The sequence below is a fragment of the Eupeodes corollae genome, chromosome 1, assembly GCF_945859685.1.
Source record: "Eupeodes corollae chromosome 1, idEupCoro1.1, whole genome shotgun sequence".
NCBI classification, from domain to species: domain Eukaryota; kingdom Metazoa; phylum Arthropoda; class Insecta; order Diptera; family Syrphidae; genus Eupeodes; species Eupeodes corollae.
In genome coordinates, this window is record NC_079147.1 from 159,148,731 (window position 1) to 159,172,692 (window position 23,962).

Here is a 23,962-nt window from a genome sequence, read left to right on the forward strand (position 1 = left end):
ACTGTAGCGCCACCTTAAGTAAGTAAGTAGTGAAAAACCTCCCTCTCTACTTTCGCGACGGGAAAGTCTTTAACTAATCCTAGTAAATAAATAATTCTAATTACCTTATGGGCACTTTCAACAAGCGTCCTACACACTGGACCAGCATCCGAATTAAACCCATAATTGCCATCTGATCGCAGTGCTCCGTTCGGTTTATGCGATAATCGCGGCGGCCCACACACTATTGTGTCCGTTATAGCTGCGGCTAAGTTTGGCGTCACAATTCCCGACAGAATATGCCCTTCTGCTTCTCGTTCACTCTTATCGATTTCTTCATTTTGTATCCTTTCGGGCGGAGTTATATTTGTACTTATCATTGGGTTGTAACCTGAACGATAGCTGGTTGAATTCGTCACAACTGTCGTTGATGTTGTCGTCAAACTAATATTATTAGCCGTTGTAACTGAAGCCACTGATACGGTTATAGGATTAATGGCTAATATCGGCGCTGGCAATGATATTGCAACTGAAGACGGCAGGGATATAGTGCAGGATGTGGTGGTCGTTGTGGTGGGGCTAACAGAAATCACTGCGTGATTTTGAGTTGCATTCGTTGTTGTTGGATCGACGGTTGCTGCACATGTTACCTTCACCATAGGTTGATTATGTGTTTTAGAAACGGCCGTTTTTATGGGTATAGAATTCTTTTGATTATCGCCAGGTATGTACACCATACTATTCTTTGTCAATGAACGCCTAACGTCTGGCGGCAACATCACTGTCGTTTGATTTGGACCTTTGTTAGGAAAAGACTTACGTGCTCTGGCTGTTTGTTGTTTTTTTGATTGTGATTGTGCGTTTGCCGTTGCAACTGCTGACAAAGTTCCTGATCCCGTTGAAGTAATAACCGATAAAGGAGTACTAGCCATTTTGTTTGAATTTGAATTAACTGGTGCTGGAGCTATTTTAAAAAATGGGGGTTGCATTGTCAATGACTCTAGACTACGTACAACTATTCTTTTAATCATTGTCTCTCCGACGAGACGGGGTGGTTCAATCACTTTCTGGGTGTTATTATTATTTGTTGCTATTGTCGAATGTTGGCTTACAACAACTGTCATTGAAGGTTGAGTTGGTGTAGATTCAGTTGGTATAGAATTAACCGAAGAATCGTCTTCTGAGAGAACTTCGGTTTTAACCAAATTAGGATCTATGGTAATCAAAAGGGGGTCAGAACCAACCTGTGTGGGTTTTCCTAAGCCAGTAGGAGTTGAAGACGATGATAAAGTTAGAGCAGGACTCGAGCTTATACTCGTATTATTTGGTTCAGAAGTTTTGGCTGACATAGACTTGGTTGTTGATGTTAATAAATCTTCATCATAATTTTCTATTTTTATATCTTCAAATGGAATCAATCCTTTTGGTGGGACAAGCCTTTCATTTGACTTTTCTTTTGATGCTAGTATAGGGGTGTGTGGTTTTGTAGTTGTAACCGAACTCGATAGAGATTGAATCGGTGTGGATGTGGAGGAAGTAGGTTTTGTAGGAGGGGAAGCCGAAGGTCTTTGCTGAGGCGACATTTTTTGTGTTGGAGATTGTTTCTTGTCATCAGTAGATTGATTATGGCACCGTTCATCACTAACAAAGTAAGTTGTTATTCCACTTTGGGTGTTTGATGTAATTTTTTTTATTGTGACTCCTTGTCGATTTTGTACAAATTTCGACATTGAATCCGTAGGGGCGTCAGGTTCAATAGTTTTTTGTGGAGTTGGTTCGGATTTTTGCAATTGCTGAAGTTTTGGTTGTGGTTGTTCCTGCTGTTGCTTTTGTTGCTTTTGTTGCAGATGTTGTTTTTGAAGTTGTTGCTGGTGATTTAGTTGGTGTTTTTGATGTTGTTGTTGTGTCTGTTGTTGTTTTTGCTGTTGTTGTTGTTTTTGCTGCTGTTGTTGTTGTTGCTGTTTTTGTTGTTGTGGGTTTTGTTGTTGTTGCTTTTGTGGTTGTTGCTGTTGTTTTTGTTGCTTTTGTTGTTGGTATTGTTGCTGTAAATGTTGTTGATTCTGTTGTTGATGCGGTTTTTTTAGTTGTTGTTGCTCGTGTGTTTGAGCTTCTTGCTGCAGTTGTTGTTGTTTATTTGGTTGTTGTTGTGATTGTTTTTGTTGTTGTTGTTCCCGTTGTTGAGGTTGCTGTGATAGAGACGGTTGCTGTGGTTGTTGTAAAATTTGTTGTGCCGGTTTTTGCTGTTCTTCTGTTTTTTGTTCCTCTGACAGTTTTTGCTCTTGCATCGGTTTTTGATGTTCTGTCGGTTTTTGCTCTTCAACCGGTTTTCGCTCTTCAACCGGTTTTCGCTCTTCAACCGGTTTTTGCTCTTCAATCGGTTTTTCCTGTTCTACAGATTGTAGATTTTCTTGTGAGTTTTGAGGTGATTCCGGTTTTATATGCTTTAGAGATTGTGTTGAGTTTTCTGAATTTTCTTTAATAATTGCGTTTTCTGGATTTTTTAAAACTACCCCAGATGTTTTTGAATATAGTTCACTAGATCGAGAAGATCGCTTTCTCTTAGCCGAACTAACCTCAACTACCGACTTGCATTCTTCAGTTTTTGGTTCCTCCTGTTTTGGAAGAGTGATTGGAGTTGAAGATCTATGTGCTGGAAGCTCTATCGTCGTATCTTCTTCTGAACTCTTGGATTTCTTAATTTTTGACGACACACATACCACTTCTGACTTTCTCTTTAAAATTACAGAATTTATCTTGGACGAACTTAATTCATCTTTGCTTAATGGTTTCGCAACAACCTCATAGTTCGATTTATTAGCATATGTTTTAGGTATTGATTTTGAAGTCGTTGACATATAAACATCATTTGATTTGCTATCCTCTTGATTTTTATCATCGGATCTTCGGAATAACTTTCGATGCTTATCCAACCCTTGACTGGAATGATCCGAATCAGTACCTGAATCAGTTTTCATAATAATAGATAAATTATTTCCAGCTGTCTTTACTATTTTTAATGTAAGAGGAGGTTTTTGAATTGCTTGCTGGCGTTTAATGTACTCATGTACTCCAGGCATCATTTCTTCCAATTGTTTCATTTCATTGTTTGGATCGTAAGGGGTCTTCGGCGGGGCATACGAAAAACCTCCCACAACAGCTCGAATCTTTTGTATATGTACATCAATTTCTTTTATGCAATCGGCAATGCCTGGTCTAAACGATCTCTTTCCCGTATATGGATTTGGATCTATTGCTGAATATAAATAGCAGTCTTTAACGGGAACAAAGGCTCTATCATGATCACCAAAGAAACGCACATTAAGAAGAGAATTTGGACCGAGACCCATTCCCTTAGCCGGCCAATATGGAAAACCTTTCAATTTAGCCCATAATAGGATATGTGGCTTTATGCAAACATCCAAAAACCAGTCTTTACGTGTATTAGCATTAAGATAGCATTCTGAACATGTTTCGATTTCTGTTGCTTCTTGCCTACAAACTTTTAGTAATGTTTTTGCAACTAGTATATCTTTATTAGTAAATGCTATAAATAAAAAAGATTAAAAATGTTATAAGTTTATTTTAGAAAATTTCATATTTTTTTAAACACACCTGAATAAGCTGTTGAAACATTATGCTGAATCCATTTCGTCTCAAGAACAAATTCTTCAGTACATCGAAATTCCTTTCGCTCAATTTTTTCCTGGATAGAATTTAGAGTAACCGGATTAACAACGTACATACTATATGCAGGACATTCGATTGGATCAGGAACATCAAGTAATCTTTCGTGCTATAAGTAAATGTTTGTAAGATTGTATTAGATATGGCGTTAAATTTTCATTAAATTATTTTTTAACAGCTCATCAGAATAACTTAAATGTGCGATCTCAAACAGGAGTTACATATCAGATGAGTTGGTGAGCTCTATATTAAAGTTTTTGCTATTGATAGTTTCTAAGCCTGTGTGGGTTCATTAGACATTTGAGCGAATCTGCTTACTAGTTACAGAATATTTCACAACAATAGGTAGGTAAAGGCTTGTTAAATTTTAAGGGCTGATTTTAAATGTGAACCAAACCTGCATTTCATTACATTACATTACATACTACTCAGCATATAAATGTACAGAGTAGAGGCACAGCACTTTGGGCGACTAAGATTATATAAAGTGATAACAACGCAAGACATTAATACAAGTCAGAAGGACAACAGAGGCGAAAGAATAACAGAAAACAAGAACATATGACAACCTCACGCGGTAGGTTTCGAGACGGGCCTCCATCTGTCTACTAACCGCGTTCACTGATGCTTGATTTCGGTGATCGACTGCATTTCAATTGACATTAAATCAGCCCTTAAAAAAAGAAAGCTTTTGTTGTTGATGTCTTGCGATTTTGTTAAACTGCTTGAGAACAAATTGAATTATGTCTGAACTTCAATAAACTTTTTGGTACCATTCTTTCCTGATAGCAACGAATGGGTGAACAATGTTACAGGCATGAGTGAGTCGATATTATCCATATATACAGATGGCTCAAAAATGGATGATGGAATAGGGGCAGGTTTCTTTTCTGAGACAATCATCTTGCCAAATGCTTCAGACTTCCAGATCAAAGCAGTTGGCAGTGTCATACGCTGCAAAACAGATTTTAATGATGACGCTATCACGAGCTGATATCGTCATTTGTATTGATAGCCAAGCAAAAATAAAATCGACTTTCTGCCACAATAATCAGATCGAAGTTTGTAAATTACTATCGCATAAAATAGACTCTGCTGGGTACCAGCTCACAGTGATGTGCCTGGGAACGAGAGAACTGATGAGCTAGCGAGGATAAGTACATCACTGGACAAGTCATGTACGGACTCTAGTATAAACACCTCATTCAGTGAACTAAAATAAGTCATTGGCAATAAGATAATACAAGAGACCAATAAAAAATGGAATAGTTTCGATACCTGTGCCACGGCCAGGAAATTATGGCCCCAATTCGACTAAACTAGACCCGTTCGATTATGCACCTAGACCAAAATCTCTTTTTTCTTGCGAGCATAAAAGCAAGTCAAAACCTATTGGGTTACCATAGGTTAGGTTAGGTTGGAGTGGCTGTCCAGAAGACCTCAAGGGTCCATTGTGATACCATTTTGTACTTTTAATAAAGTTAGAGAGACGTTTTGTGTCAATCGTTGCCAGTTCACTAGTGTTATCGAAGAAGGGATTACCGAGAAAATAATTCCTTCTAATGGAGAGTGCTGGACATGTACATAGAAGGTGTTGGACTGTTTCCTCTTCCTCCTCGTCCATGCAGCTTCTACAGAAGTCATTTGTGTAGACCCCTAGCTTCAGAGCATGTCTTTCTATGAGGCAGTGTCCCGTTATTACTCCAATTGTAGAGCTTATACTTTGTCTGCTCAGTGATATCAAGCTTTTGACCGTTTTAAGTCAATACTTGGCCATATTTGCTTGGTTGCTAGGCAGGTGGTACTTTGTGACCATCTAGCATTTGTTGTTTCTAGAGCATATTGGGTTACCTTACAAGGCAAATTCTTATAAGAGCAAAGGATGCAGTAATGAGGGGAAGCAAGAAGACACTGCTCACTTCTTATGCCACTAGTCAGCACTTTATCACTTCTTCTATAATCTTAAAGAAATCGAAGACATAAAATAATTTTAAGCCATTAAACAGGAAATTAATATTATACTTCGAGCTCAACTGCATTTAAGCACCTTAGAGTAGTTATACAATAACCATGACCTTGCTGTACAAGATGTTTGCTGTGGGTAGTTTTTCTGGTAGAAAATGAAATTGTATTCCGAGCTCACTAAGCTAGACTTAAATCTGTTTTTTTTTGTTAGTTTCTGTTGAACACAAAACTTAAAAAAAAAACAGGATCTAAACCCACACAAAAACAGACGTATCATGTGAAGGACGAGGAATGGAATACATAACTACATTTAGTTTTTCTAACCACTTTTTATTCTTTCAGGAGCAGCCACAACAAATTCTAAGGGAGGAAGGAAAGATTTGGAAGTCAAAAATAGTATGCGCGTTGTTAGCTAAGCGCAGCATTCTGTGATAGTTTAAAAAAGGCCATCATTTGTTTGATGATAAGGAAGGCGAAAGAGAAGGGCCTGCCTGAAGTTTCTTAAATTAGTATAAATACAAATATTTTATAGAAGAAGTTGTGGGTCTATGGTACCTGGCTGACGTAGAAAGAGAATATCATCGACTTCACGGTGCAGATTAATAAGTTTAAGCGATCTTCATAAGGTGATAACAATAGATTATTACCCCAAGGAAGACCGCGGAGAACAAAGCGAAGAAATCTTCGTTGTACAAATGGCATTATTTTTTTGGGTATGAGAGTTCTGATGGGGAGTCCAGACTTGACAAACGTATTCAATTCAAATAGGTGTTGTATAGGAATTTAGACCAACGTTTGATATAATATATAATATATATAAATTGTGCTCAAAAATATAACTGAGTTTCCTTAATAACACCTAGGTCACGAATAAAATAGACAGTATGAATGGTAACATCGTGTAGACTATAGGAAAGATGTGACCACTAAGTGAGTTCTAAGCAATTTTTGTCGCACCAAGTCTGAAATGAGTCAAGTTCATTTTGGAGTGAGACAGAATCAGATGGAAATAATCTTTGTTATTTTGATGCCATTAGCGTAAATAGAGACAGTTGGATTATCAATGACATTAATAACTTCGTTGATAGTTGTCCGTGGTGGGACTTCTGAGATTACATAAATGAGATCGGAGATTGGGAACCCGAAAATAACTTTATATGGGCGGTTTTCAAGGTATGATCTGAGCCATGAGGGTTCCATGAGGGCTTTAAGTTTAAGATAAATAATTTCGTGACAGATTTTATCAAAGTCTATAATGTTATCTTCATTTCCGTTCGTTAATTCGCTTAAAGTTTTGAACTGAATTAAATATAAGTTACAGTATTCCTTAATACAAGGTTAATAATAACATTGTCTTTTGACAGAAAAAGTACCGTTACAGAGTTAATACAGTGCAGAAACAGTAGATGATCGATTATGTGTGAGAGGTTTAATTGAAGAGTTATTTTTATTTTGTTTTATTTGTTTGCCAATAATAACTTGAAATACAATTTTTTGTATTTAACCTTAATTAAAGGTTAACAATTTTATAAAATAATGATTAAGAAGATTACATTGCGAAAATTTACATTTTCTTTTTTTTTAATTAGCTGTGGTTCCTTAATCATAAGGACTTATTACATCCCAGTAGGAACTAGGGCCTAGTGACTTACAACTCACAAGCATTCCTGTGTACAAGGAATGTTGTCCGGGAATGAGAGGACCTACAGTTTTTTTTAAGCCGAATCCGGCTAATTTGAGAAAGCATTTTTCATGACAAGAATTACACTTGGAGGATTTGTCAATTCCTCGTAGGTACCTATGAAAAAATAACTTTAGATGACGCAGGCAGGGACCAAAAATTTTAGTTTTTCATCCTATTTGAAAAATTCACTATCCTTAAAAAATTGTCCAGGTTAAAATTTGCTTGAATGAATGTTGAGAATGTGAAAGCTACTTTACTTTTACGAACAAAAGTCACGAAATTTGCGCTGAAAATGGATGGATCAACGAATGTTGCAGGGTTGGATATTTTAATAGTATTTGTGCACTACCAATATCCGCAGTCCTTTCAAGAAGATCTGCTCTTCTGCTTGGCGTTGCCAACTACTACAACTGGTGCTGCAATGTTTAATTTGACTGAGATTTTTTTTTATTGTAAATGACATGACATAGGTTAACTGCGTGGATGTATGCACGGACGGCAACTTGACGGGCCATGATTGGAAAAACGACCAGTGCCGTTGCAACAATAAAGCAAATTGTTAAAAGATGCACCAGTAGACATTGCGTTATACACCGCCATCCCATCGTAATGAAAAAAATGCCGGTCTCGTGAAAATAATTAACTTTATTGTGTGATGACATAGGTATTCTAAGTACGTCTTTACTTCTTCACGTAGAAGAAAGGTGGTTAGAACCTTTCTCATTGACGACAACTTTGTATTGGGGACATGTTGTGTAATGAGCGTTGGTTATTAAAATTGGCGTATCTGTCAGGTATATTTAAAAAAATAAATGATTTGAGTGTATTACTTCAGCGAAAGGGCATAGGTAACTGTTTTCGATGCCAGTGACAAAATAGAAGCATTTAAAAATAAAATCCACTTTTGGGCTGAGTCTATACATAATCGAAACCTAGACAGCTTTCCAATGCTCAAAGAATTTAAAGAAGAAATAGATTTGGACATTTGCGAAAACATTTTAAATGAGTTTCATATCTACCTTATAGGTTTGCTGGATAGCTTCCCCCACTATTTTCCAGAGGAATTTTACTTGAACATTATGGAAAACGTATCGGTAATAAACCCGTACTTTATCGAGTTGGAAAAACCACCTTAACTGACATCGCTGCAGTTTGAGTGCTTGATTGACCTGACATAAGATTTTCCGATAAAAGAACTTTTTGCAACAGAGAAGTCTTTATCAGAATTCTGGTGTATGTTGAAAGACGAGTTCAGTTTACTGCTAAAATAATTCTTCTGCCGTTTGCAACAACTACAGGTGCGAATGAGGGTTCTCTGCATATGTTGGAACATAAAAATTCCATCTTGATGCAGAGCCTGATATACGCTTGTCCAAATTCCACCAGATATTTCAGCTTTATGCAAAAATAAGCAGGTATATTATTCCGACTAAAAAGAAACTCCATATAATTATAATGCATTTAATATTATTATGTAATTCCTTATTAAGTTAATTTAACATTGTTCTTGTGTTTTTTATTGTAGAAACTAATTCCTGAATTCAATAAAACATGAAATAAAAAAAAAAAGTATTTAATTTGCTAAATGTAACTGTGAAAAATGGCATATGTGCAACGAAGAGCTCCGCGTGAAATTTCACATGCCACAAGTGCTCCGCGACTAAAAAAGATTGGGAACCGCTGCTCTAGAGCATTATCCGTTAAAAAAAACTGTAAAAGAGGGTGAGACAAGAAACATTTCGACGATGTTCAAGCAACGTAAATGATCCAATGATCGTATTATCACCAATCAATCTAAATGCTCTACGTTCAATACTGTCCAAGAGGCTTAAGTAAGTTCAAGGAACACCAGCTATGGATCCACCAGATATGGAAGATATACTCAAGCTAAGCTTTGAACGTATATAAGTCTTGTAGATAACAGCCAGATTCTTGCATCACCTTAGAAAACCCTAACATCTTGCGGCATTTTTCGCGACATAGCGTATGTGATCGTTCCACAAATGGTCAAGAATATTGAGATGTTCAGTCTCCTTGATGCAAGTGCCATCCATAGATAATAATTGCAAGGGGTAATATCCCCTTTTAATGACACAAGATAGTATTGGGTTTTCGAACCATTAAATTCCAAATGGTTTTTTATTTCCCATTTAACAATGCTGTAGCCGATCAAGTGCAATAATCTTACATTTTCCATAACGATGTAAAGATTTGTTTTACTGTTCGGTGAAATAAACCATGAGATCACCAGTGGACCTATTGCGGCGGAAGCCGTATTGTCCTTCGTTAAGAAGCTTTCGATCTTCGAGATATTTTTTGAGCTGATAATAAATCAGCGTTAAATCGGTAATTTGAGAGTGAGGAAGATTCGCCTTTTTTGGGGATGGCTGGACGAATGCTATTTTTCATTCGCTCGGAAGGAGACCAAAGGAGTAGGATAGATGAAAAAGCCTACACACCTCTTCAGATTAATAGCGGGGATACCATCTGGACCAGCGGATTTATGTATGTTAAGATCTTTTAGGACTCCCGCCACAGTACGAGTGCTAAAAAAGATTAGCCCCATAGAACCACTAACGAGCTTAATGACAGGCGGAGTCATTACACTCACTAGCAGCGTTGACTCAGCGGCGAACTACCTAGTAAAAGACTAGCTTTCTCGAGAGAGCTAACAAATGGAATATCATTAACTACGAGGTATGTTGTTATATGAATATTCCTAGAAACAAATGTGTTTTTGTCATTTACTCAGACTCTTGTTAATTCAAAATAGTCTTTTCATATTTTCATCTGTTTTGAATTATCACATTAGTAAGTCTCTCGACTGAATGGCTAGATGCCGCCCTATTCGACTTCCACCATGAAAGTACTATAGTTTTCATATACAAAGATATTCCCATTGAAAATCCCCCTTAAAAGTGATTACACTTATTAATATGTTTCCTTTCTTGTATGATTGGGGCGGAAAAATATATTATCACTTTTAAAAATCAAGCTCCAAAAGTTTCTCCATATTTCCGCTTAATCAACAGAAGTGCTAGTAGCGTTAAGGACAAGATTAAATTCAAATGACTTCAATGTGAAGTTGGCTACTAATATCTAGTAGGCCAATAAAAAACATGAGATTAAAAATAAAATACAAAACAACAACAAAACAAAATCGATAACATTCAAAATAAATCGAATATTTGGCTTAGTTAAGTTATTTAATGTAATTTGTTACTTCATCATTTCGAATCTACTACAAATTCATTTCTCGATTTTTTCAACAACAAAAATACAACACAATTTTGCATAAATGAAGGTACATACATACATTCATATACATTCTTGTAACCTATATTATGTATACATCATGTTGATACAAAATTATATTAACTATAGATCTATGAATATACAGTTGTTAAATTTATTTTCTTAATTTACCTTAAGGCACAATATCTAATCACATGCGCACATTTTATTATTCGAAGCAAGAAGTACCTATGTAGGTACCTACCTACAGAAGTCGGAATTAAATGGACACGTTTGTATTTTTAATGACAAATGAGAATGAGAAATGAGTGGAATGTCAAAATGAGAGTAAGAAATTTGAATTCGCCGCATTTCTAAAACTCACACAAACATACGTATGATACGTATTTTAGTATAAAGTAACAGAATCAATGATAGAGACAAATATACAAACGAAAATGGTAGCATTGTTTTATCTCATTTTGCGGAATTTAAAAAAACAAATCCACTTCTTTAATCTATAGATACATGTGTACATATGTACATACTGCAAGATACGTTTAAAGAAATTTATGAACAAAGGAAAATAAATGAAATGGGGAATTGGGAACATGGTTTAATTTCATTTTACTTCTGTGCCTGCACATAATTATAGCAATGCAAAATACATCTGCAAAGCAAATAAGGCGAACAATTCCCAAAACTGAGTAAATTCAAAAATGTTATACCTAAAAAGTTTTAAGTTCTTTGGGAATAGGCTATTCACACCAATTAAAACGGTTTTGAAAAATGTTTCGTCTGGAGATAACTATACATGATATTATCAAATTTTATCGATATGATTTATGATTTATATATTCAGAATTATTTATATTTATAAATTCAAAATATATGCAAAGGCTCCCAAGACTAATCGGACAAAGAGAATGCAATTTCGCCAAGGAAATGTAAAGAACTATTGGAACTTAATCATATTATTATAACGTACTTAACCTTTAATTAAGTTTGAATAAAACTTCGTTTTAAATTCGAAAGTTGGTTTTGTTGCATAGTCAGGACGGTAAATCAGTTGGAGAAGTGCAACGAACCCTTTCACAGTCCATTACTACCAATAATTTCACGGTTTAAAACCGAAAATATGATTCAAAATTTGACCAGAAAATTTAAATGAAAGAAGCTGGATGCGTACGATGAGAAGCTACTTTTAAGGGTACCTTCTTTTTTTCGGAATCTCTAAAGATTTTTTTTAAAGAGACCCCAATTAAAGAAGTCAACAACGAAACCATCAAAAGTAGAAGCTTCACCATCGAAGTAATGACGGAAATGGCCGTGCAGCCGTATATAAAAAGCTGTACATCGGTGCAAACAAATATAAATGAAATGGACGGAGGCAAATTTAACCTTTAATGTTCAGATGGAAGAATGTATGTATGGCGGAAAGGAAATGAAGAATTTTTTCCAAAGCATCCTCCGTCTATTGCGAAGCATGGCGGTGGGTAGGAACTAACATGTTGCGGAAGCTATAATGTATCAAACGACTAACATAAATATCTTGTAACAACATTTGGGGTCCAGTGTCAGTGAGCTTGGAATATATGTAAGACAATTTCATCTTCTACCAAGACAACTTCCCAAAGCACACATCTTGTACAGCAAGGTCGTGGTTATTGTATAACTGCCCTAAGGTCCTTAAAATACAGAAAAAGTCGCCTAACCTAAATTCAATCGAGAATATATCTGTGAACTGTGACGTGGAGATGCTCAAAAGAACTTGGAGAACATTAAGGACCTTGAAAGGGGTCCTCAAGAAGAGAAGGCAAAAAATATATCTGTTCAATACATAGACGCCTTGAGGAAGCCTTTAATCGAAAATGAAATGATTTTTGAGGTTTTACAATCTACATTAATATTTCATGTGTCCGACTAGTCGTGGGAGTCACTGTTTTTTTTTTATAAATAAATAAATACGTAAATCGAATAATTGAAAATCTTAAATCCTACAAATATGATAAAGAAATTGAATACCACGATTTTGGTTGATAATTCATCAATCATACAAATAAGTTGATCATTAAGTTGAATAGACATTCATATCTCATAAGCAAACCCTGAACTTTGCAAATTAAACGTCTTCCGAGAGATTGGGGTTAAGTTTTTAGTGGTTGGTATCCGAACTGTTATTTTAAGGAGTTGTAACCCATGAAACCGCGAAATAGGTTGGAAACCGAATCTGAGAAAGAAAGGGTGGACCCTTTTTATGAGGAAGGATCATTTTGGGGGAGATACAAAATATACCGCGAAACTCATAACCACAAAGATAAAGCTTGATGGACTCCGGTCGGCCACGTAGCACGCTTCTTTCAAAAAGAGCAAACCTGGGAAGTCGTTTTCGGTACAATTTATGGAAGACCATGCCATTTATGTGGTAGACCATGCTTCCGAGACCTATCGGACCGAATCTCTTTTGTGGTAGCGACGACGGAGTCATCAGTGAGATGCCGATGAAATAAGTAACACCCAAGAAGAAACACTCTTGATGATCTCAGCTACTAAGGTGCAGTGTCGCTGACCGCTGCTCTATACATTTATGTGCGGACTAGTATAAAATACAATTTAATATCTTGAATGTCGTGAAAAGTCAAGTACATATTAGGTTATTATTTGTGTTCAGTGTGTGAATTTACTCTAAGCTTATCTCCTACAAACATTAAGATCAAATTCAAAAGAAAATTTTGCTTAAAGTAAGACAGTATTTTTGTCATATAATGAACAAAATAAATTAATTTAACCTAAATATAACTTCGAAACAATAGGCCTCCAATAGGCCGTGAAAAGTCAAGTACATATTAGGTTATTATTTGTGTTCAGTGTGTGAATTTACTCTAAGCTTATCTCCTACAAACATTAAGATCAAATTCAAAAGAAAATTTTGCTTAAAGTAAGACAGTATTTTTGTCATATAATGAACAAAATAAATTAATTTAACCTAAATATAACTTCGAAACAATAGGCCTCCAAAATTGTAGAATACCTATCCGATACACAGGACTTCAGCGTTAAGCCAAACAAAATATATAATCAAAACAACAAAGGAAAAGAAAAAAAAACACCACATGGAAATTGAATACGAAATTCGAACAGGCGTGAATGGAACAAAGTATGTTCGAATTAAATCTTCCAAATAAGTTTAAAAACTCACCCCTTTAACTTCCTTCATTCTTTTCAGAGCAAATAACAACAATTGATTGAGCAAATCCGTTGGAAGATTTTGTTTCTTGGTTCTGTAAAAGAAATTTAGTTTAAATAATTATATTTTACCGTATTTTCGTATTAAATTTCATACTTTCTGCTTCCATTAATACAGTTATCCAAATTCAAACATTCAGGACAAATCCAAGGCTTTTCTAGTAGTGATAAATTTGCGTTAAGTTTAACACATTTCGCATGGAACGACCTAGGGCATTTTGAGCAGGCAATAAGATCCGCACACTTTCTGCATTTCCAACAGTAACTATCTGCTCCTCCCTAATATATTAATAAAATACAAAACAAATAAAAACAAAATTAATATATAAAAAAAAATATTACTTTAGGTGGTGGCTGCCAGCAGTCATCTTTTATATCCAACGATCCTGCCGTTTTGCTGCTCTCATTAAGAGATTGCTCACCGTCCGAGGCTTCGGATATTAACTCTTCACCAATTTGCTCTTGATTTACCCTACTCAGGAACTTCATTTGCTTCTGAACAAATTCAGTATTTTGAGAACGCATGTTTTCCCTTTTATTATTTAATTTCTCGTCAGAGGGCCATCTTTGCGGAACAGAACTATTTAAAGATGTTGAAGGCCGCATTACAGTCTTAGTGCAACTTTTGCTTCGTGCTCGACAAATTCGAAACTTCTCACTTTCTGGAGCCATATTTGTATCATCTGATTTGAGCGGAAGTTTACGAGATTTTCGAGAACGTTCCGTTTCACTAACAAATTCTGAAAGAACTTTGGATTCGGTAAACGATTTTTGTAATGCCAAAAATTCTCTGGTACCCTTTCCACTGGATGGTGTGCTACTTCGCGGCCGTTCTTGTTTCGTAGATAAAAGTGGATTAGTTTGTTTAGAAGGCAATTGGTTGCTTTCAGCAACAGCTTTCGATGGTATAGTAACTTTACCATTTTCAAAAACATACACCATATCTTTTGTATTGATATTTGTATTTGTGTTTGTAATGATTTTGGGACAATTTGAAGAAGTAATGTTAACAGTAACTGAAGCACTAGAAGGTGTAATAGTGTTCGTTGCTTTGACTGATTTTGATAGATCACCACTACTATCTCCTGTAATGTGATTTAAACCAGTATTACTTTCTTCGTCATCGTCATCAGAAGCTTCATCAGCTTCATCATAACTTATCTCATCACTTTCGTCTTCTTCCATTGGTGTAGGAACATTTGATTGCAAGGAAGATGGTTCACTCGTAGCGACCGAAGGTAGAGATGGTTGTTGATGAGAGTTTGCTGTTGCCTGTTGTCTATTGCTTTCTTCAATTGCTTTTAACTTATATGACTCATCCCAAAACTCTTCACTTTCATCTACATCATCGTCCATATCATGATTTGCATCATTTTGAATATCTTCATATTCTGGTGGAGGAATTGAATCTTCATCTTCCGTTGAATCCTGGCACGAAGACATTGTTTAATTTTTGTGACTGTTGAATAAAAATATTTTAATAGATTTAACAAGATGAGTTGTTTTCCAAAAAAAATGTTTACTTTTTATTGTTTAAAAGAGATCTATAGGAATCCCTCACTTTATTGGTATTATTTGTGACGAATTTGAATACAGGAAACTAGTAAATGTCTTTTGATTTTAATGGATATTGTCAAAAGCAACACAACTGACCAAGGCATATGACTAAGCTCTTAAATATATGAATAAAGGCTGAACGTAGCTTCACACAATCGAGTAAGTCGGTTAAGAACAGTTCTTAATAAAAAAAAATGTTGATTGATGTACTCGTAACTCCATATTCTCTTTTGTAACGACACAACTCTATTGCATCAAATTACTTGGAGGATCCGCCTTAAATTGCATCTTTAAATTACACCAACCCTCTAAATTACACCAACTATAAAGGAAGTAGTACCCGTGGCATGATGGTTAGTGCGTTGGACTGTCATGCGAGAGGTCTTGGGTTCAATCCCTGCCTGTGCCACCTTAATTTAAAAAAATTAATTTTCGCGGGTACTGCCTCTTGCGAGGAATTGACAAATCCTTCAAGAGTAATTTTTGTCATGAAAAAGTGCTTTCTCAAACTAGCCGTTCGGATTCGGCATAAAATTGTAGGTCCCCTCCATTCCTGACAACATTACTCGCACACAGGAATGGTTGAGAGTTGTAAGTCACTAGGCCCTGGTTCACAACGGACTGTTGCGCCACCCCATTTGATTTTTTGATAAAGGAATCAGTCTCTTTAACATCGCATACACATTCTTTTCTGCGATAATATCTGAAGGTCATTATCAGTCTGGTTTTAGATCAATTGTCCAAAATTTGTGCAGGATGAGCATGGAAACCTCGCGCTCCTCTAAAAAGTTTGAAACAACTTCAACAAAACGTTTGATGTCAAAAAAATGTGTATGCCTTGTTTAGTGTTCCTTTTTTTAACATCGTCTTAAAAAGAATAGAGCAGACCGCCCACGGCAACACTATATTTCAAGTCTGTCGAATTACTCGAATATGAGGTTAACAATGACAAAATAGGATTAACTCAGTGCGATGTCAAAGTTTTTTTTTTTTAATTTTGGGACAAAAGCGGCCAAAATGCGCTAAACTTAGGTTTCCTTAAAGTGGATGTCCGCGATCGAGTAGGACACAATTAGGTCAGTTTAGTGGTTAATTGTGATACCACATAAATTTTGAGCCTTTCTTCTAAGCTCAAAGAAACCATATATAATACATCAATGTGATCCATACACACAAATACTCATCAAGCAAACACAATGTTTACATATGCTACAGATGATTGTGAGGTTAACACAATTATAAAGTCACTTGGGGTGAATAAGTCTCCTGGAATAGATGGCATAAGATCGGTCGACATTAAGAATATTGCTGATATATTTTCTCCAATATTGTGCAAATTAATAAATCCAAGCCTAACCGTTACAAAAATACCTAAACATCTTAAAACTGCTGTTGTAAGACCGATCTAAAAAAGTGGATTGAAGAAACAACTGACAAATTATAACCCAATTTCAATAATCCCTGTCCTCAAAAAGTGTCTTGAAGAAATAGTTGTCAACAGATTGCAAAGTTTCATCATTCATTTATTAACAAAAGTTATTACGGGTTCCAAAAGAACAAAAATACAGGACATCTGCTTTGTGAATCTGCTGAAAGTTGATGTTGCTGTATAAACGAGAGCTTAAATTTGCGAAATAACGTACTTGTACTATTTATGGATTTTACGCAAAGCTTTTGATACACTCAACCATTCGGAACTTTTGGAAGCGTTAGCAAGAATAGGAATTTAAGATAGGTTGGCTGATTGTATGTCGGACTATCTTCACAATCGAAAGTTCTCCGTCAAAATAAAAGATGGTAGCAGTGAAGAAAAAAATGGAGTTCCACAAGGATTTATTTTTGGGACCGCTTATGTTTATCCTTTATACCAACGAACTTCTTAAATTCCGAGTACTTAAAGTCGAGCAAATTTTCAAGATGACCACAATACTAGAATATCATGGCAACAACCGCTTTATTCGCCCGATTCAACATCACCGTAACACCAGACAACGCGAACGAGGCGTACTTCACATAGCACGGCACTACAACACATATCGAAAGAGACAGTTGGCATACGTTGTCCCAACAATCATCAATTCAATGCCTCAAGAAATTAAACAAATACAAAATTACAAAACAAGAAAAAAGCAATTGAAATATTTCTTTTTAAATGATATAGTTAATTAAATTCTTTAAAATACAAAAAAAAAAAACAATTAAGCCGAATTATAAAATTTATTTTGAAATGTTACTTTTATTAATCTCTTAATGCTAAAAATAGCTCACTCTATCTTACTATTTAAATATAATCATAAGTACAATCTTCTGCAGAAAAGCTTAGGCTTCGCAGGAATACACAAATTGTAAATTTTACTTAGTAGATAATAAAGCTTAAAAAAAAATATTGAGTACCTTACGAAACGTGAAAGACTGATTATGTTAATATAATTGAGATCGTTTAGATCGTGATAGAAGAATGCTCCTAGGTATGTCTTGGGGTTTTGATTTAGAGCAAAGCGTTCACAGAGTAGGTGAAGAACTGTTTCCTCATCCATACAGATTCTGCAAAAGTCATTTGAGAATACGCCTATATCTATATATATTATATATAAAAATCAATACCACTTTTCGTTATAATGTTATAACTCAACAATGCCTTTACCGATTTGGCTATTTTTTTTTTTAATTATTCGTGGAAGTCCAGGGAAGGTTTATACGTAGAGAAAATTTAAAAAAAAAATCTTGAAAAGGTGTAAAATCAACATCTTTCTATACTCCCATATACAAGCAATTTGTACTAATACTTAAAGAAATCCCGATTTGTTGATTAACTTGGAAATGTAGAACGAAGCTGTAATAATAATTGAAGATATGTGTCTAACGGTTGTAAATAAAGCATTAGCACAATTGGGTATGACTGTAATAATATAAATAAGAATGTTTCAATATCTACTTGTTGCACATCACTCAGCTATATATTTATATTTTAAATCTAAGAAATCATTATATTTAATGTTTGTAAAATAATTAGTTTTATTAATTCATTCTATATTGTTCTCTAGCATCGTTCATGTTATCATTTAATTCTTGTTATGTAATAAACTTAATTTTTATAATAAGTCGTTTTTTGCTACTTATTACAATGACCGCACCAAATCGTGAGATACATGATTTTTTTAATCGTGAATTGCAACGTGAGTAGGAGTTCATATCTAATGATTTAGGTTTATTTGTACAATCGAATATAACTAGATTGAATATTCAACAAAAACATGTGCATGACACAATCATGCAAACCGTTTCCAATAATACAGGATTATATTTCTTGGATGCACCTGGTGGTACAGTCAAAACTATCGTTGTATCATTGATTTTAGCGACTATTCGATCGGACAGAAAACTGAGTTGGAACTTGCATCTTCGGGAATTGTTGCTACATTATTAGAAGTTCGTCGTACCGCACACTCTGCATTAAAATTGCCATTAAATGTACTCCAACATGCAATATTTCGAGAAATCCTTCTATGGCAAAAGTTCTGCGATTAACGTCAATTATTTTATGGGATGAGTGCACAATGGCGAATAAAAAAACAATAGAAGCATTTAATTGAACTCAGAGGACTTTCGTCAAAAATTGATCACTTTACCGAACGATTTTTGTACAATTGCGTAATCTATAGATGAGTTGATTGAATGTGTTTTTCTAAACATTATTAAGAATTACAGAAATCATGATTGGTTGATAAAACGCACCATTTTAGCACCGAAAAACGATCATATCAATGCCATTAATTTTCAAATTCAATCGAAACTGCCAAGTGTAGTCACGACATATAAATCAATCGATAGGGGTGGAATCGGCTAAGGTAATTGTTGATAAATGAAAATCAAAATGATCGAATTTGTTCTACGTAAGGTGATAGTCAAATTGATACCTAAAAAGTTGTCACTAAAAAATGTGATAGTCAATTTCAAACAAACATGTTTATTCTGAGAGATAGTCAATTTGACTATCAAAAAATTGATAATCAACTATCACCTTAGCCGATTCCACCCCAGTGTTATGAATCAAAATGAGGCAATGAATTTTTAAATTCTTTGGAACCGGCTGGTATACCGCATTGCTTGAATCTGAAAATTGGTTATTTGATTATGTTATTGCGAAACATTAATCCACAAAAACTGTGTAATGGCACCAGATTAGCAGTGAAAAAGTTATTGTCAAATTTGTTTGAAGCTATAATTTTAACTGGTAAATCAAAAGGAGAAGTGTGTTTGATACCGAGTATTCCTATGATTCCAACTGATATGCCATTTGAATTCAAAAGATTACAATATCCTGTGCGTTTATCATTTGCTCATAATAAGGCCCAAATATAGTTGGCCATGTTTTTCACATGGCCAACTATATGTTGAGTGTTCCAGAGTCGGTGCCCCCAACTTTTTATTTATTCATGCTCAAAATGAAAAAAACTAAAAATATTGTTTATCCAACTGTTTTAGACTAACCCATATAATATATAACTTAATCATTTTTTTTATACGTAGCGAAGCACGTATCGAGCCGCTCCTAGTTTGTTATATTTATTTATATTAGATAGTGCACAATTACGACTCCGATTATCTAGCTTATGTGCGGCCTACTTGGAGATAGCAAGCACCTTGGGCGCTTTAAACCTTACAAATTGTGATGTTATTCCCCCGATGTTTGCCTTCTTCATAGTGTCTTGCGTTAGCAACGGTATACATGTAGCTTAATTGTTTCGCTGATGACAGTACCCTTAGCTTCTAATATTCGTTTTTAGATTCGCTTCCTTGTGCTTCGGACGTGGACTACCAACGGCAGCGTATGATAAGCTCATTAACTGTCTCAAAAGCGTAATCCTCCCCCAATGCCACTATTAAGTGGTACTTGCATCGAGAAGACTGAGCAGCTTTCAGTCCTAGGTATGTGCATCACAAACCACTTGTTGTGGAGTGATCACATATTTGACATCGACAAAAGTGCTCCAATAACACATTTGAGTCTCTTGGACAGAATACAAAAAGGAGCTCTAAAATTGATAGGTTTAACTGAAACTTTTGTATCTCTTGAGCACCGCCGGGCCGTAAGGTTTCACGTCTGTCATTATTTGATCGCTATTTTCATAAACAATGTTCTAGTGAAATAGCCAGTTGCATTCCTCCCTCAAACAATTTAACCGTAATACCCGTTTTTTTAGGAATGCCCATCAGTTTACCCTTAAGCAATATTTCGGACGTACAGTAAAGTACAGAGAATCTTTCTTAAGGAGCACTACACGAATGTGGAATGCTTTACCAGACTCAATATTTCCCACTCATTACAATGTGCAGGCATTCAAAACCAATGTGCATCGGTATATCTCCTTTCCTATCCTATCCTACCTTCCTAATTGCTCGCACTGTGTATGTATAATAATTATAAGAATATTCATATCCCCTTGAGTGCGCGCACAATTTAAAAAAAAGCGATTGGTATCAAGGCAGTAAAAATGGATTGATTCCTTTTCCAGGAATGCCCTATCCTCCCAGAAAGATCTGGAAGGTATAGAAATCTGAACATTTTTATCGAATAAGAAAAAAGTCAAGTAGTAAAGACCTCTCTAGAGCAATCAAAGTGTCGTTTTATCATCCCCGTCCTTCTTAACCTTGCAGAAGCATGGACTATGACAAAATTGAATAAAATCATCTTGGGTTATTTCGAGAGAAAAGCTTTTTCGCCTGAACTAAGGTCCAGTATTTATAAAAGATGAGTGAAGGAGAAGATGGAACGATGAGCTATAAGGGCTGCACAACGACGTAGACTTAGTCAGAAGAATAAAACTCTACCGCCTGTGATAGCTGGGTCACGTAGAGCGCATGGAAACCAATGCTCCCACCTGGAAAGCTTTTGAGCCCAAGCACAAGCGACAGCATGAAAAGTGAGTTCAACCAATTTGGAGTGCGCAACTGCAGACATCTAGCTAGGAATCAAGCTATATAGAGAATTTTGTTGATTGGGGTCCTAGTTCACACAGGACTGTAGCGCCAATTTTGGTAAATAATTAAGATATCTTCTTAAAAAAAGCCAAAAAGGCAGTTTGTGTGTTATGTAATAAATTATACAAAAATGTCCTTGAAGGAAATTAGATAGTTACTTAGGTATTTAATTTTAAGGCCTTATAACTTAATATTTTAATGGCTCACTTAATTAAATATATATACAAATGCATGATGTTGAAAAGCCGTGCATTTATTCAACATTGCATTTTGTTAAAACAACCATAACCAAAAAAACAATATTTTTATACCTTGTCATTTTTATGAGAATATTTTTACAGGTTAAATTAATAATTCAATTTTATATATACATATATGTTAAATTTTACGCTCTTATATACCTATAACATCAGGTAGACGTGAGTAATTCCTTTTATACCTATTCTGTTGTTATTTGTCGGTGTTTTATTTTTATAAACGAGTAAATATGGCTGTCTCATTTCTCTTTAAAGAATCAAGTATGTGATAGCAGAGTAGAGTATAATACGTATCGAATCCACATTGAGAATGAGAATCATAATATTCAAGTTCCACGATGAACTTACGTACAAATATGTTATGTACGTACATAGGTAATATGTATAGAATTAGAAAACAGAAAACGACATTTTGTACTTAAATTCTATATTCTAATGGGCTTGCAAATTGTATCGTTTACAAATTGCGCATAATAATAAACTCAAAATCCACATGTAAGTGAATAATAGTTTAAGTAGTAGATAGGTATATCTTAGATGATATATTTTAGATATTATTCCCTAATCCCTACTTATTCACTGTGGACTGTAATATTTGGGTTTTGGGTCTATTGGACACACATAGGTACCTAGCAACCAAAAAATTTGAGTTTGTGTTCACTCCACACTGTCCTTGAGTAAGTGCAAAAATTAACTAGTGCATAACCGATATCTATACAATGACCCCAAAGTTATATATCTACTCTTCCAAGAACAATTCAGGAAGCGCCTGGACACATTAATTTCACATTAAATGGAAGTAATAAGATCGAAATGAAAATCCATTCCATATTCTGTTTTTCTTTTTCCGGGTGAGTCTGGTTGTGTTGCCTTTGCCTTGCATCGTTGGGAGACGTAGACTCCCATCTCCATAGCCATTCCCTAAATGTAATCCGAACTTCTCGAATGACATTTTGTTTTCTTGCTCAAACTTAAAATAATTATTCTTTTTCCTCCCAAAAGACGGAAAACTCTATTTGTTACAGTAAATGTTCACATAGGTTAAATAGAAATGAAAAAGTAGAATAATATTACCTTTCGGGTTTTCGTTTGGGCAATACTTGTCCTTTCGGTGGTTTTTCTAAGCTATGGGTATTGCTTTTTCGTCTCTAATTCCTCTGCAGATTAAGTTCTTCATTTAGTTATTCAATATTATAAATGATTAAATAATTATTTACTGAGTTTAATTCGGTATATTGGCATTCGAGAATGTTTTCTTTTCTCTCGATGGGTAAAAATGATGTATGCTTCTTATTAATTATTTTTACTCGAAAAACTTTTTCGACTGCTGCGTGCCTTCGCCTTGCCTTTTTGCCTGCTTTTCTGTGCCTTCTTGTGTGTTGTGTTTCGTTGTATTTTTGCCGAAGTTTTTGCCTTCACTAAACACAAGTAATCACAAATTTGAAAGAATACAAATACAAATGCATAAAATGAAATGACGGACCATTTCGCCGAGGTTTCTATTCCATCTGTCATCTGGATTCTCGATTTTTCAGAGCCGATTAGCAGCTGTCAAAATCATACAGAGTGGGAAGAAGAAACGTCAAAAAACATTTTTTACAGCGAATTAAAATAAAAGAGAGGCTGTTGTTTGTTTTGTTGTTATTGTTGTTTCTATTTACTTTTATATTTAAATTTTAAGGAAACATTTTTATATTTAATTAATTGTTTTCTTTAATAAGTTCTTACAACTCAATGGAAAAAACTTTTCTAGGCGAGAGATGGTACAACGGAATCTATTTATTCCTCATGGGCTTTTTAATGGTAAATTGTTGATCAGCGTGTTCATCTTTCTGTAAGTTATGGAGTCGGAACTGAACTCAACTTAACCGAAGACATGAAGAACATTAGGGTGGTCTTGATAGATACGTAGGTATACATATTTTTTAATTTATTTTTATATATATACATAGGTATGCTTTATATGAACATATTTTCCAAAGAGTCTTCTAAACTAATTTTGTATTATTTTGCAGAAGCCTGCTTTATGGAAGGAAGTATGTATTCTTAACCATTCTAGTGAAAACCATTTAAAAAACATGCACAGGTGTAGACCACTGTTCACTTAGTGAGTAGCAAATTGTTGCTCGTTCTATGTACATATGTCATTGGATTATTGCAGTTTTGTAGATAAACTGAACCACGATGCAATGTCAAGTCGACATGTGGCTATGTTAAAAGCTGACAACGCTTTTATAAACTGCTATTCATCATACACTTCGTGTCAGATGGATAGGGACAAGGTTTTTTTATTAGCTTTTTTCGAAGAAGTAAATCTATATACAAAAATTAAAAAAAAAAACTACATAGTGTAAATGTTTTATTTTTGTTTGTA

General features: G+C 35.0%; 1 protein-coding gene across 2 annotated transcripts in view; it reads right to left on the reverse strand.

The window, feature by feature from the left end:
- Positions 1 to 22,954, reverse strand: part of LOC129953948 (MYND-type zinc finger-containing chromatin reader ZMYND8) — a 29,254-nt gene extending 6,300 nt beyond the window's left edge. The window contains exons 1-8 of one of the 2 annotated variants that reach the window (XM_056067509.1): positions 22,806 to 22,954; positions 22,663 to 22,745; positions 14,590 to 15,251; positions 14,135 to 14,532; positions 13,890 to 14,071; positions 13,746 to 13,827; positions 3,592 to 3,772; positions 105 to 3,523 (exon numbers count right to left, since the gene is read on the reverse strand). In XM_056067509.1, coding sequence (XP_055923484.1) covers positions 105 to 3,523; positions 3,592 to 3,772; positions 13,746 to 13,827; positions 13,890 to 14,071; positions 14,135 to 14,532; positions 14,590 to 15,235 — 4,908 coding nt within the window. In that variant the 5' untranslated portion in view covers positions 15,236 to 15,251; positions 22,663 to 22,745; positions 22,806 to 22,954. Of the gene's footprint in view, positions 1 to 104; positions 3,524 to 3,591; positions 3,773 to 13,745; positions 13,828 to 13,889; positions 14,072 to 14,134; positions 15,252 to 22,662; positions 22,746 to 22,805 lie in introns of both variants that reach the window. The other variant, XM_056067508.1, reaches the window with a different exon arrangement.
- Between the last annotated feature and the right edge of the window lie 1,008 nt (positions 22,955 to 23,962).